Source organism: Eretmochelys imbricata, chromosome 2 (genome assembly GCF_965152235.1).
Source record: "Eretmochelys imbricata isolate rEreImb1 chromosome 2, rEreImb1.hap1, whole genome shotgun sequence".
Lineage (NCBI taxonomy): Eukaryota > Metazoa > Chordata > Testudines > Cheloniidae > Eretmochelys > Eretmochelys imbricata.
The window spans coordinates 230,872,950-230,889,285 of NC_135573.1; the positions used below are offsets into that span (position 1 = coordinate 230,872,950).

At 38.9% G+C, this 16,336-nt stretch overlaps 1 protein-coding gene across 1 annotated transcript in view; it reads left to right on the forward strand.

Annotated features, from left to right (window-relative positions):
- The window catches only part of MALRD1 (MAM and LDL receptor class A domain containing 1), a 513,316-nt gene that overhangs the window by 466,869 nt on the left and 30,111 nt on the right, over nucleotides 1-16,336 (forward strand). The window contains exons 32-33 of the mRNA XM_077808757.1: nucleotides 292-449; nucleotides 12,167-12,368. Of these exons, the coding sequence (XP_077664883.1) occupies nucleotides 292-449; nucleotides 12,167-12,368 (360 nt within the window). The remainder of the gene's footprint in view (nucleotides 1-291; nucleotides 450-12,166; nucleotides 12,369-16,336) is intronic.

Below are 16,336 nucleotides of genomic sequence, written 5' to 3' on the forward strand. Positions count from 1 at the left end.
CAGTCCACCTCTAGTAATGTCTTTTGTTTGCAACAGAGCTAGGGCCAAGGTAGTGGCTGAATAGCAAAAGTGGCTTTAGGAGGCTTTAAGGAATAAATTTGTAAAATATGTATGTGTTAATAATATATACATCTGTTATCAGACCCTTGGCCTACGTGTAAATATATATTTGGGTCTGATAAGATACATTATTGCTCTCACTATCTAGCTAGCTACCTATCTACTTATCTATCATGGCTTATGCTCTTAAGTATGAAGTAGTATTCAAAGAACACTTTCATTCATTTTAAGGTAATGGACAACATTTTTTGTATGTCAACTCATCTGCCCAGCAGGAAGGAAATAGAGCAAGGATAATTACTACAAAATTGTTCCCAGCCAGCCTTGGAGTGTGTAGAGTCCGGTTCTGGTTCTGGCTCTGTGATTCCAAGCAAACAGGAATTTTAAAGGTAAGAGAAAAAGTATTTCTATTTAAATATCTGATATCAATATTTGTGTTTCTCGTGTTTTGAATGGTTTAAATTTCAAACATTATATTAGCTTTGTTTAATCTCGGCTTGGTTGCTGGTTCTTTACCCAATCTTTCTGTATTGACAAGATCAACACTGACAACTCTGCTTTAGTCCGAATTTCTCTGGAAATGCCATTAGTACATATGTGAGTCTCACTGTCAGAGACACGTCCGGTCATTGCAACCAATCTTACTGAACAGCAACACTTTTCTGCTTTGCATGCTTCTATCCTCAACATACAGTAAGTGCTATTTCCAGGTTATATAACACACTAATCCTGAAATGTGCTATACACAGTTAAAAAGAAAAACATTGTTTTAAAGCTATGAATGTTAATGCTCGTGAAGGGTAGTAGATTGAAAGCTCTGGACATAAACTATTTACTCATAGAACAGATGCAAGGTGGAGAGTGATAGTGCAGGCTTCCATGAAAATGTCTTGGCAGCGTTTTTCAAGCCTACCTAATGCTCCTACCTCTAAGGGTAATGGGGTGAGTCTTTTTGCCCTCTCTGCTGAGCCAGCTTACAAAAATGCTAGTTGTCATGTGTCTGTAAACTGGCTTGTGACCATCAGCTCATTTCACATAACCCACTGAACAAATAACGTCTCAGATAGTAATGTGTTTACTGACCCAAGCCGGATTTGTGTTTGTGTGTTTATGCCAGTTTGGAAATGTGAAAATAGAGATTATGTCAGTCATACTACATGTGACATGAAACAAAATTCAATACAGATTAATTTAGCTGTCTAAAACATGTGTTAGAAGGAGGAAAGATGGTCATGTTGACTTGGAATCTGGAAGGCAGCAGGCCAGTGTTCTAAAACTGATTGATTCTGGCACCACCTTCCTTTTGACCTTGAGCAAGTCACTTAGACCCAAAGGTATTTGGGTTCCTAACTTCCCTTGAAATCAATATTCCTTTGAAGATCTTGGGCTTCATGTCTCTATGTCTTGGTTCCAGATCTGTAGAATAGGAATTATACTGCTTCATTTTTCCACCTTTTTACTGTCTTATTTAGACTGTTAGCTCTTCAGGGCAGAGGACTGTCTCTTACTATGTTTATTCACAATGTATAGGTATTGGGGTGCTGATTTCAACTGGGGCCTCTAGGCGCCACCAAATAATAAATAATAATAACCCCCAGTATACTATGTAATACCCAATCAGTAGAAGCATCAAATAATTAAAAATCAGTGCATTCAACTGAGCATTTATACCAAGCATTAAACAAAAACATTTCTCAAAGCTGTACAGTCTCCAGGGATACTAGTTTCAGATATTCAGCTTGAACTTCTAAGAAATTCTTATACAGAAATGTTACAGTTCTGTAATTCTGAACAACTTTTTAAACTTCTGCTCTCCATCAGCAAATGCCGCCTTCTTATTTTACCACTTACACGTGTGTGTGCGCACACACACACACACTCCTTTATGTTTTGCTTAGTAAAGTTAATTGAGAAAAAGAGTTGTAGATAAAGGTCAGCAATTTCTGTGCTTTGTGAATATCCAGAGTATATTAAGGTAAAAGGCAAATAGTGTTTACTTCTGAATATTTTATTCAAGTATTTTGATTTTACATTTTTAGGCTGGGGTTTGTTTAATTATATGTCTCCTGACCATTACAGTGTGCAAGCCCCAGATTTTACTTTTATTTTTATAGAGAACTTCTGTTGGACTGAAGTTTTCAGTCATGTAAGCATTACTAAATGTTTAGGGCTTGTCTTCATTACCGGGGAGATCAAAAATGCAGTGGGTGTCGATTTAGCAGGTCTAGTGAAGACCCACTAAATCGATGGCAGAGCCCTCTCCAGTCAACTCCGGTACCCCAGCTCCCCAAGTAGAGTAAGATAATTTGATAAGGGGGAGTGTCTCTCATCGATGCAGCACCAGTCAAGACACTGGGGTAAGTCGACCTAAGTACGTCGACTCCAGCTACATCATTCACATAGCTGGAGTAGCATAACTTAGATTGACTTACCCTGGTAGTGAAGACAAGCCCTTAGAAGTAATTTGTATGTCAAAATATTTGGCCTGTGAGTCAGGTAGCAGGTGGCCACATAAAACTTGCATTTCTGTGATCATTTATTAAACTACGTTAGTTAAACTTTTAGGCCACAATTCTACAAAGGGATCCATAAACATGAACTCTTACTCCTGCACAGGAGTACGGTTGTGTGCTTTATCTCCTTCAGGATTAGGCCTTTCATGTGGGAGCACATAACAGTAAAATTCATAACAGACAGAACTAGTCCGCCAGAAATTATACACATATTTTCTTTCTCCTGAAAAAGTTGCACACTGAAGACAATGTATCCTTGATTGTGTCCTTCCCTCGTGCCATCTAATAGGTGACCTGATTCAGCAGCAAGCTTTTTTTTTTAAAGAGGCAAAGGATATTAACTGTAATCACTCAGGGAAAAAAGTCAAACAATCACTGTGAACAGCTAAGTGAAAACCTCTGCTCAGTTTGCAGTAGAGGTAAAAAAAAGCAAACCATCTTAGGATGTCTGCAAAATGAGAGAGAATATTATAATGCTATTATGAGAGTTGACGGTACATCCACCACCTGAAATGTTGTGCTCTGTTCTGATTACTCTGTCTCATAGGATATAGTCCAGAGATGGGAGTTTAAAGTGACTCAAGTCATGGAGATACTCCAGAAGAAGACAGATTTAAAAGACTGGGACTGTGGTTTAGAGAGGAGATTTGTTAGAGGCATACAAAATAGTGAATGGTAAAGAGAGCCACACTGGGTGATCCTATTTACCCCTTTATAGTACAAGAAAATTCAATGGAAGTGAAAAGGGAAAATTGAAAACAGACACATTTTTACACAATGCATAGTTAACTTGTGGAACTTATTGCCAAAATATTTCATTTCACTGAAGAGAAGAACTTAGGTAGTATTAAAAATTATTAATTAGATGTTTATAAAGGTAATTGCATTAGATAGGATAAAACATTTATAAGGGAGATGAGCCCTCATACTTCAGTGTATTAGCCAACTGCTATCTTCAACTACCAGGAGTTCTACAGTATGTTACATTCAGGGAAGCAAGGAAGAGGCCTAGACCTTCAGATGGGTTACAGGTATCTCAGTCTAAGCAAGTTGTTCCATAATTGTCCAGTATGAGGTTTCTTTCATCTTCCTCTTAAATATGTGGTAGTAGACATTGAGAGAGAAATAATTCTGGACTAGACACACCACTGGTCTAAGCTAGTATGGCAATTTCTCTGTTCACTGGAGTAGTTTCAGGTCAATTCAGTTAAATTACGTTACTTTACCCAAAAAGAAAAGGAGTACTTGTGGCACCTTAGAGACTAACCAATTTATTTGAGCATGAGCTTTCGTGAGCTACAGCTCACTTCATCGGATGCATACCGTGGAAACTGCAGCAGACTTTATATACACACAGAGAATATGAAACAATACCTCCTCCCACCCCACTGTCCTGCTGGTAATAGCTTATCTAAAGTGATCATCAAGTTGGGCCATTTCCAGCACAAATCCAGGTTTTCTCACCCTCCACCCCCCCCCACAAATTCACTCTCCTGCTGGTGATAGCCCATCCAAAGTGACAACTCTCTACACAATGTGCATGATAATCAAGTTGGGCCATTTCCTGCACAAATCCAGGTTCTCTCACCCCCTCACCCCCCTCCCAAAAACCACACACACAAACTCACTATCCTGCTGGTAATAGCTCATCCAAAGTGACCACTCTCCCTACAATGTGCATGATAATCAAGGTGGGCCATTTCCAGCACAAATCCAGGTTTTCTCACCCCCCCCCACCCCCATACACACACAAACTCACTCTGCTGCTGGTAATAGCTCATCCAAACTGACCACTCTCCAAGTTTAAAACCAAGTTAAACCAGAACATCTGGGGGGGGGTAGGAAAAAACAAGGGGAAATAGGCTACCTTGCATAATGACTTAGCCACTCCCAGTCTCTATTTAAGCCTAAATTAATAGTATCCAATTTGCAAATGAATTCCAATTCAGCAGTTTCTTGCTGGAGTCTGGATTTGAAGTTTTTTTGTTTTAAGATAGTGACCTTCATGTCTGTGATTGCGTGACCAGAGAGATTGAAGTGTTCTCCGACTGGTTTATGAATGTTATAATTCTTGACATCTGATTTGTGTCCATTTATTCTTTTACGTAGAGACTGTCCAGTTTGACCAATGTAAATGGCAGAGGGGCATTGCTGGCACGTGATGGCATATATCACATTGGTGGATGTGCAGGTGAACGTGAAATGGCCCACCTTGATTATCATGCACATTGTAGGGAGAGTGGTCACTTTGGATGAGCTATTACCAGCAGGATAGTGAGTTTGTGTGTGTGGTTTTTGGGAGGGGGGTGAGGGGGTGAGAGAACCTGGATTTGTGCAGGAAATGGCCCAACTTGATTGTCATGCACATTGTGTAGAGAGTTGTCACTTTGGATGGGCTATCACCAGCAGGAGAGTGAATTTGTGTGGGGGGGTGGAGGGTGAGAAAACCTGGATTTGTGCTGGAAATGGCCCAACTTGATGATCACTTTAGATAAGCTATTACCAGCAGGACAGTGGGGTGGGAGGAGGTATTGTTTCATATTCTCTGTGTGTATATAAAGTCTGCTGCAGTTTCCACGGTATGCATCCGATGAAGTGAGCTGTAGCTCACGAAAGCTCATGCTCAAATAAATTGGTTAGTCTCTAAGGTGCCACAAGTACTCCTTTTCTTTTTGCGAATACAGACTAACACGGCTGTTACTCTGAAACCTGTTACTTTACCCGTGCAAATAAAAACAATGCATTTCTTTGTAGATTTGGATAGCTATTTACCCAAGTTTATGCAGAGCAGGAGAGAACTTGGATAAACCAACATATTAAGCACAATCTCTCATAAAACAGCTGGCTTCTCTTTTAAAGTTTTTTCTTCAGTCCTTTGTGCTCCATATGAGTCTATCTGTATGGAGAGGAGTAAAGCAATTACAGTTTCCCTATTCAACTTTCTTCCTCTTCAGCTTTTCTTCCACACATTGTTATACCATGGAGAGTTAAAACTAAATTAAGACAGTAGTTTCAATATTTCAACTTCTGGCTTGTTCAGGCAATTAATATTAGCAGAGGTTGCTATGAACCAGGATACAGTAAATTCACTAAAAATGACCAGTGGGTTTTGCATTACTATTATTATTTTAAAAAATTAACAGACATTGGATAACCACTTTTTACAATGTATTTTCAATGTTATAGTGGGTGGTGGACAATGTAATCAGCAAACTTTGCTTAATTAATTCATGTGCTTACTTTGGCAAATCAGATGTTCTACACTACATTATATTCAGGGAAGTAAGGAAGAGGCTAGGCCTTCAGAAGGGCAGAACCTGAATCCAATTCCCACTGTGAACCCCAAATATAATGTTATATCAGTTTCTGCCATTCTTGTTCACTCTGTATACTGGCACATCTTGTATTAGTGTTTTAGTGGTCCCACTTCTCGCAGTCTGGCAGGAGGCACTGCTTTAAATCATGTTGATTCAGCATGGGGAGGAAAGGTATTCTACCAGTTACAATGGAACAAAAGACACGTGTAGTCTGAAGACATGAACTTGCAAGGATGTGGTACAAAACGACATGTCATCATTCTCTATTAAAGTCAACAGGTGTCTTTCTCAATTAAAACTGGGTTGTGGCTCACAATAAAATGAACATGTGTAGTTGCCTTTCACAAGACTCGGGTTCTCCTAGTTCCATGACTGGAGAATACAGTGCATATGGTGGGAATAATCAGAGATTATAAAATTAATTCATAGTCACCTGAGAGCATGCTTCTTGCTATGCAACCTATAGATCTGCCAGGTTCTCAGATATACAGAAAATCGCGTAATTAATACAGACTCTTCCATCATGACAACTGTTAGTCAGGTAAGATCAATCAGGTAAGATAATATGTTATTTAAATATATATATATATTTAAAAGCCATCCAGAAGGCATGGAAGAGCCTTGTGTGCTGCAGCAGCTGGTGCCAAAAGTAAGAGTAGCAGTTTACATTCACTTGACTTTCAAAAGTATGTGCCCCTCTCCCAAAAATTTATAGTTGGTGAAAAAAGAATTAGCAAACCACTGCCAGGCAGCACACGCTTCAGAGAATTAAAACGGAGTCAAAACTGTAAAACAAAGAAATGGGATTTGCTAAAGAATTCAGTTCCCACACCAGAATACAAATGAACCAGATGCAAAGGCACTTTGCAGAAGAACTAAGAATCACAGAGCAGAGCCTCACTGACACATTCATCTCACAGATCTACAAATGGTAGAGTCCTTAAAAAAATACCCAATGTACTATGTATTAATAGACATCTTCCGTTTCAAGTATTTCATAAGGAATATTTTGCAACTTGATTTCTCTCACTTCGTTTATTGTCCATGATGATTTAGGTGAGATGGGCATTTTTATGAAACCGCCTAGAAATAATGTCATTATGGCGTGGAGAATAAATACATATGATACTTACGAGTTAGTGCCGGACATGTGGTTTGTTTCTTATTTTAAATAATGATGCAAACCAGAAACTGCCAATAATTAAATTATTATGACTGACTTCTCAGAAGCACAGTGACAGCCTGACCTTTCCCAAACCTGGTAGTTAGGGAACTGTACTTTCACTATCCAGGTTTATAGTGGCAACAGTCTGATCCCCTTTCATCCCTCCATTTGTTAAATAATCAGCTGTGGACACACAGGGCTAGTGTGTGCCCTTTATGGCACAACTCACTGTATGCAGAAGGGCTAGAGTCTCTTGAGGCACTGAGCACTATGCAAGCATAATTCCTCCTGGGGGTCTGGGAAACATGGGCCAAAGTGTCTCTTCTGTACTGGGTGCTATCTGTGCTCCTCCCTGTATGAGTCCATCTCAGCTGGGTGGTATGGAATGGGAGGAGTATTGCTCTGTCCCTCCTCCACTTCCCTTCTCTACAGAGGCTAATGACTGTCAGCATTAGCCTTAAGCAGTGTTTGTGCTCTGTGCATCCCTCTGTAGGGATCACATTCAAACTCCATCCTTGTGCTGTCTGTGTACACTGAGTATAAAGACTGAGACTGCATCTAGCTCTTGAACCGCAAGACACATTTGGTTCTTATTGTGGAGGGAGGCTCTGGCAAAGAATGCAACATTGCAATCTGTCAGTTATCCTCTTCACTCGCTATGGACATATTGGAGCCACTTACTCTGGAGAGAATAACACCTACATTGCAGGTAAAGAAACAGAGTGCTAATTGAGGTTCACGTTTTTCTGAACCTCTTGAGTAATTGCTGAAATAAACCAGAATCAAAACTTTTCCAATTATTATTTATATATGTTATGGTATTTTGTAGAGGTCTCAAGTGAGAATGGGACGTGTTGTGCTGGGGATTATACAAATGCATCACAAGAGACAGTCCCTACCCTGAAGAGGTTACATTCTACACACACAAAGGATTGGAGAAAGGAAATATTATTACCACCATTTTACAGATGGGGAACTGAGGCAGATAGATTAAATTACTTGTCCAAGGCCAAACTGGAAAACTGTAGCAGAGCTGGGAATTCAACAGAGATCTCCTAGATCCCATTTTAGTGCCTTGCCCAGTATACTGTCCTTCCTCAGGAAAATTCAGGTATTTCTACATTAAGAAACATAGAATCTGGCTCCCCATTGGGTTACTCCAGCTTTACATTAGCATTGCGCCATTGATTTCAGTAGAATTCCACCAGTTTTAAGCTGTAGGAATGCCTTCGTGAGCCACACATGAAATGTGTAGAATTAGAAACTTATTGTCCATCAAAGCAGGATTTTTCTTATCTGAAGTTTTTACCAAAAAACCTCTCTGATACTTCTCCACTAAAATTTAAAAGCCAGAACTCAAAAAATAAAGTCTGTGTTCTGAGTCCCAGAGTACATTACTTTTGTCCACACCAGAACTGAAAGCAGCAGAAGGCAGAAGTTAAAATTCAGAGACAGACTGGGATTCTAGATCCTGAGTTGGTAGAGGCTGGCTGGGCTACTGAGGTGAAGAATAGTAAAAGGCCAATATGGATCCACCAGGAACCCCTTTTTGATTCTCAGGTCATTAAAGAAACCTACAAAAAGTAGAAACAGGGACAAATTGCTAAGGAGGAATACAAAAGAAAAACGTGTATAGGAACAAAATCAGAAAAGCTAACTCACAAAATGAGTTACAGCTAGTAAGGTACATAAAAGGCAATAAGAAGAGATTATTTAAATATATTAAAAGCAAGAGTAAGATGACAGAAAGTGTAGATTTTCTAGTTAGCGAGGAAGGAGAGCGAATAATTGACGACATCTAGGTGTTTAATGCTATTTTGCTTGTCTTCACTGAAAAAGTTAATGATGACCAGATACTCAACATAATTAATATTATCAACAAGGGGGGAAGGAACACAAACCAAAGTAGGGAAAGAACAGGAATATTAAAGAAAAATAAAGAGTATTTAGATAAGTTAGATATACTCAAGTTGGGAGGACCTGTTGAATTTCATCCTAGGGTACCAAAGAAACTAGCAGAAACAATCTCAGAACCATTAGCAATAATCTTTGAGAATTCTTGGAGATGTGTGAGGTCCCAGAAGATTGGAGAAGGGCAGTGTGAAATGTGGTCTAGATGAAAGTACTATAAGGTGGGTGCACAACTGATTGAAAGACCAGCCTCAAAGAATAATTATCAGTGATTTGCTATCAAACAGGGATGCCGTAGTGGGTCCTGCAGGGATCAGTCCTAGGTCTGGTACTATTCAATATTTTCATTAATGGCTTGAATAATGGAGTGGAGAGTACACTTATAAAATTTGCAGATGATACCAAGTAGGGAGAGGATGTAAGCACTTTGGAGAACAGGATTAGAATTTAAAATGACCTTGACAAATTGGAGTATTGGTCTGAATTCAACAAGATGAAATTCAATAAAGACAAGCGGAAAGTACTTCTCATAGGAAGGAAAAATCAAATGCATAACTACAAAATTGAGAATAAACAATGTGATGCAGCTGTAAACAAGGCTAACTTCATTGTGGGGTGTATTAACAAGAGAGTTGTATGTACAACAAGGGAAGTGATTGTCCTGTTAGACTCAGCACTGGTGAGGCCTCAGTTGGAATATTGTGTCCAATTCTGGATGCCATATTTTAGGGAATATGTGGACAAATGGAAGAGAGTTCAGAAGAAATCAACAAAAATGAAGAAAGGTTTAGAAAACCTGACCTATAAGGGGAAAAAAATGGGCATGTTTAGTCTTGAGAAAAGAAGACTGATGGGGGACCTGATTAGTCTTCACATATGTTAAGGGCTGCTATAAAAAGGACTGTAATCAATTGTTCTCCATGTCCACTGAAGGTAGGACAAGACATAATGGGCTTGAGCAAGGGAGATTTAGGTTAGATATTGCGAAAAACATTCTAACTATGAGGGTAGTTAAGCTCTGGAATAGGCTTCCAAGGGACGTTGTGGAATCCGCATCATTGGAAGTTTTTAAAAACAGGCTAGACCAACACCTGTGATGGATGGTCTAGATTTACTTGTTCGTGCCTCAGCACTGGGGGTTGGACTAGATGACCTCTGGAGGTCCCTTCAAGCCTTATATTTCTATGATTATATCAGCCAAGGAGCAGAATTTGCATTGTTGTTCTGAAAGTTAGTACATATCCTGCCTGTCAACAAACTGAAATTTAGAAAGAGGTAGCTGGAAGAAGAAAGAGGTTACAAACAAAAACTATAAAGAAACTGAAAGTATAAAAATACCTGATCATTAAAAATTCCCTTTAGCCCTAGATGTAGAAATATACTTAGTCTGACAATTAGAAAGTACAGTCCTGGGAAAAAGATAAATGACTAAATCCCAGAAATGCAATGGGGAACAACCAACACATTTTTTGCCTTCTGGTCATCCCTCGCTACCCAAGTGGGCCTTTCCCCCCCTCCCCCTTCAGAAGAATTCTTTGTCATAGAAGCCTTTTTATATTTAGTTACCCTCATGTATTCATGAAGACGTGCGTGTGTGTATATTTTTATATAAGAAATAATACACACATGCACTTCAGTTTTGTTTGGTGTCTCTTTTGTTCTAGTCAAATCAGTCCATTGCTAGAAATGAAAGATATTCATTGACATACTCTGTCATGACAGTGGGGGTGGCAAATCTATCCAGTGAAACGATTGCTGAATCTATGAGTGTGAAGTCTGTTCCTCAGGGAATAACACCACATCATTTTTCACCCTATTGGTTATAATTTCTTTTCTTAAATTGACCTCAGAGAAAAGCTCTAAGATCCTTCCACCAAGCACTCTTTCACCTTCAGTGAGTACCTGACTTTTTCAACTGATGCTTGACAAGAACAGCTGCATGAAGGAGTCGTTTCTCCCCTATGTAGAGGCTTCTAAGCAGGTGGGAGTTACCACTGGTTCTGCCCATTTCAATCTCATTGAAGCATGCCCCTAACATGGATATTTACTTCCATTCTTCAGCCAGCTTTTCATTGATCTAAAGATGACTAAAATGTAGACACCTGCAGAGAGCTGCTGGAAGCAGCGACTGACTCTGTTTCACTAGATATCTGCTTTGATAACATTTTGTCTCAATATTCTTATGCAGTAAAGCTCAAAGAAAGTATCTGGTTTAAGTTCCTGGTTGGTTTTTAACTCAGTTATCCAACTGAATTGGTTGGGGGACATGAAGGTCAAGTGACTTATTGAAGGTTATGCAATTAATCAACCTGGATTTAAGCCCAGAATTTTCTTGGCTCTCATTCTTTTGCTTTTCTTTATATTTCATTGCCATATCAGGGACCCTAGGTTGGGAAATGAACTCTGGAGTGGTGGAATATCAGTCCCAAAGGTGATACACACAATTTCTGGCAATCTGAGATGCCAAAAATATAATGCTTCAGTGCCTCCTGCTGGTCAGCTGATAGAGTAAAATTGCTTTAAAAAAATCACAGTATATCAAGACTTATTGGGCTCTTCTGTTGTGTTTGAGTGGCACTGGTTCAGTAGCTTTGTTTTGCTGCAAATTCATTCCATGTAGTTTGTTTTAATATTTGATTTTGTTTTACACTGACATTTATCACTAAGTTTATACGAGCCAGTTTGCCATCGCTGAGTGCAGTGCAAATTGCATCACTGGGTGCAATTTTTTGTAAGTGTTCGTAACAGATGCCAGATTGAAACCACTGGGTGCTGCAGTCCTCTGTTTATACATCTAAAAGCTTCACATACTCTCACACCTCATTTCAGACAGAGAGGGACTAGCTTGAGGATTTGAGAGGTCAATTGAACCTCTGTGCTCAGTATTTCCTTTGACGTAAATGGATTTTGGATCAGCTTCTATGCTGTCCGAGGCTGGCAGCAGGGTTTCCCAATTAATAACTTCTGGCCGCATTTTCTGTTATGTGAACTCTTGTTTGCTAGAAACTGGATTGAGACCACCACGGCCACTCCACAAGATTCAGTCATTACCAACCAAGTAATGAACAACAACAGAAAGGCTCCGTATTACATAGCCAGTCGGCTGAGCCCTCAAACTTTGTTCGGTTGACCTAACTAGCTGTACTTCTCTGCAGTTTCATGCTGATTACATTTTATTTCCTGGGTTTCGTTGTCAATAGGTGTACACTGCTGAAGAACATGGAATGGATATTCTGATGTGGTCTTCAAGTGGAAATAAAGGAAGCAGGTGGACATATGCAAATGTGGTTCTCTCTAGCAACAGTCCTTTCAGAGTCACATTTGAAATTGAGGTGGGAGGGAATGAGCTCACAGAAGTTGCTCTTGACGATATTTCTTTCACCCTGGAATGTATGGATGCAGGTATGTGATTATACAAACACTGTGAAACACAATCAGAAATGAGGTGTTTACCATTTTACAATGGTGAGTTTATCTTGTGGTACTAATATGTTCCAAAATAACTGAAGGAGCCAGTAAAAAGTATTTAAAGAGATCATCATTTTAAAAGTCAGCATTTTCTAGTCATTGCAACCTTGGTATCTAAAAACCCACAGTTAAGAATATATTCCTGTGAAGAATATAGAGAAAAACTGTGAGATCTCAGATACCACTGCATGGATTTTTTTTTTAAAGAAAAGCACAGTACTATTCCCATTTTACAACATCCATCAGAATGTAGAATGGAAAACAAACTTTTAGTCTGACCACAATACAGGACAGTGTGTCTCTGCATTGGAGAAGAAAACTGGGTGGTAGGAGGTAAAGGGGAAATTTCTCCTTTCTGATCCATGTGGCAGATTTTGATTTAGTCCTTTGGCTTTCCCTATGTGTGTGGATTTCCCATTGCCATCAAAAAATTTCCACCCATATAGGAAGAGAAGAATATCTGAATAAAGATATTTGTCATGTGGATCTCTGAGGACAATTCTGCCCTAAAACTAACTTTTGAATAAATCTGTAATTATAGCAGCCCCCGACAGTATCAATATAATTGAAGGCCTGTTAGGGTTTTATTTTGAACCCTAGTTGAGAGGTATTTATCACTGCTGCACTGTAACAATTCTCTCCAGGATGAAAGCAATCAGACAAGGTTTTGGCTTGGGATGGAATAGTTTTATGAGCACAGATGTAACTCACAATTATTTTAAAAAGTAAATGGTTTGTTCTTTTATCTTTACTCTCTTCATAAACTATCTCAGCAACATAACAAATTTACCATGCTGCCTCGCTCTTTGAGAATTTATGATCTTGAACTTCTACTACAAAAGCTTTGTGATTTGAACTGTGCAAAAAAAAAAAAGGCTTACATCCTAAAGCCCTACAATACTATTTATTATGTCAGTGTACTGTATCATACAATACAATATCAAAAGAAAAAGTATATGCAAGATACCGTACTACCTCTTTTTCAGCCACTAACGTCTATGGAGATTTTCAGCACAAATAGCAAGTACCTTTATTCACACATGTACACCATTGTTTGCATGCAAATAATGGTATTTCCATGAAGTTCAGTCATTCCTTAAACATTTATGTGAATGAAAAACAGTTTGTCATGAGTGTTTGTTGGTAAATAGCCAATACGGATTGGATATGGCAAAATAAAAAAAAAGATACAGATTTGTATGAAAATGTTCTGGAATAATTTTTTCCACTGTTCACAGAGCTCTAATAGTGACCCAGAATTGTTCAGACAGCATCTAGGAAACACAGCCCATGTGCGAATTACTTGTATCACACTGTGTTTAAAACACTGCCTCTATTGTCAGTGATGATAAAACCAGTCTCTGGGGAGATAAGCCACATGCTGGTTTGTACTTTAAGTTTTGATGGTGCAGTATGTTCTCACTTATGTGAGATTTGCTAAATCTAGAAATACAAAGTGCAGCTTTTTTCTGAAAGGTGCAGTTCAGGCAAAGGCTATTATTAGAATGACTTCCGATGAGCTCTGATATGCTCACATGGTCAAGTGTTTGTCCTAGATTTTTTATGTCAACAAACTTATTCTCTAAAGAATCATTTAAGAACTTTAACTGAATGTTGGAATTACCCGGTATTGTGAGGAGTGTCACACCAGAGGGTTTTTTAAGTGATATATTTTTGTACTCGTGACTAATTGTAATACCCCACAGTCCCTGTTTAAACCCCCTGAAATCTATAGATTGTCTTCTGTCTTAGTTCACTTCCATAACTCCAATTCACTTCACAGGGAGTCAAACGTGTTAACTCAAGAAAAAAAATCTCTAGTTAAACAGGCATAGTTGTCTTTTCAAATGATCATAATTTAAGAAATAAGATAACTCTAGTGGTATAGTACCATTTTCTGACTGTTCTCTGATTTTTCCAAAAGGTTTCCTGGTTACGGAATATTTTCAGGCAGATAGCAATTTCTGGTTTATTCTTTATTAAAAACATGGCTTGATGATGAATAGACCTCTGTGAATAGTCAGTATTCATAGCTATTGAGTTAGGCTGGTTAGTTGTGGTTGGTCAAGTAAGTCACAAGGTATTGTACTTGTTCTCCGAATTGGATGAGCACCAGTCTGTCAATGCAAATACTTTTACTTACATATTTAAAATTTGGTTTCCACAAATATTTGTTCTTGAAGTTTTGACTTTGGCTGTCTCCAAAACATTCATACCAGAAAGAGCGATTGCACAGATGTTTGCTGATAAAAAACACAAACAAGGTATAAGTATGGCTGAAGCAAAAAGAATTATCACGTGTAATCACCATAGGACCTCCCATTGGATTTGTGAGAGGTCTCTCACATGAGGCAGACACACACACAGTCTAAATGATTAGAATCTTTATGAGCCGTCTTATGTAACTAATAAACTAAATAAAGAGAGTTGTGGTCTAAACTTTATATCCCTGGTCTCACTCTGGCTCCTGAACTAGAGAAGCTGCAACATACTGATGGTGCCTGACGGTGCTAGAAAGCACGACATGTCAGAAGTGACCACATTGTGCATGAAGCAAGATGTGGCTGCTTTTGTCAGGAACACAGTGGATTAGAAAATAGTGCAAACTGCTGCATAGAGGAAGAAACTGCAAGCTATAGACCACCAGGAGCCAACCAAAAAGTACAGAGTACTGAGACCCAGAACATAGTCAGTACACACAAATGAAACCAAAACTAACACAGTAAAAGAGAAAACAGGTTTTTTTAATAAGAAAAAATGAACATAAAGGGTTGCAAGCCACCACCTTCATCTTTCCTTGGTTATATTGCTGAAAATTGGAGGAGAGGGGGACAATGACTCCACATCTATATGACAGCCTCAGGAGCCTGTAAAAAAGAGGAGGACATAAAAGAAGCCATTTTATTGCACATAGTGGGAGAGGAGACTCTGGAAGTGCATAACACATTCTTACAGCTGCCAACTGAAAATGGTCCCATTTGGGGTCAGGTCTTAACAATGCTTAGGAACTATTTAACCCTAAGAATAATGTGATGTTCAAATGATACCTGTTCTGGTCTCACCTACACCTAGGAGGAGAGAAGATAGATAAGTATGTCACAGAGACAAAAAGTAAGACGTGAGTTTGGAAATATTAAAAATGACATGCTCAGAGACAACACTGTGTTCAGTGTCACTGATAAAGGACTAAAGGAAAGGTTGTTGAGGGAGACTGATTTGGGCTTGTAAAAAGCAATAGACATTTGAAGACCCTCTCAAGCCATAAAGACACAAATAGAGGTCAAGTCTGGACCACATTCTGACAAATTTATACAGGCTTTTACACAAAAGTACGGACAAGACCCAGTCACATGAGAATCACAGCAAAACAAACTCACCAACAACTCACACAAAGAAACAATGCACAAGCTGTGTGGTAAGACACACCCACCCAGAGTCTGCCCAGCCTTTACAGTAACGTCACAAGTGTGGACAATTAAATCACTATTCTTCTATGTGCAGAGCAACAAACATACCCAAAAGACACAGCCACAAATCTCTGGCTGAACTAGAATGTGATTAATCCCTTTTAGATATAGAATCCCAGGGTATTAGAAATTATATAACACACACTCAGAAGTGAATACATTCACTGAATATAAAGAATGGACCTGCATGATACAGGAGATGAAGCTAATGTTTTATCAGTTCACCTTTTGAAAAAGATATCAGGTCCCATCAGAATAAAGCCATCTAATGTTGCACAGCGTATGGCAATTCCAGAATAGACTCTGAAAGAAAAGTCATGCTAACAGCAGCAATGGTCAAGGCTAAGGTCAGTCTTCAGTTCTTCATCACTAAGGCATTACAACATCACAGTTAGGCAAAGAAGCTTGCACGCAGCTACCTAATACACAGAATAG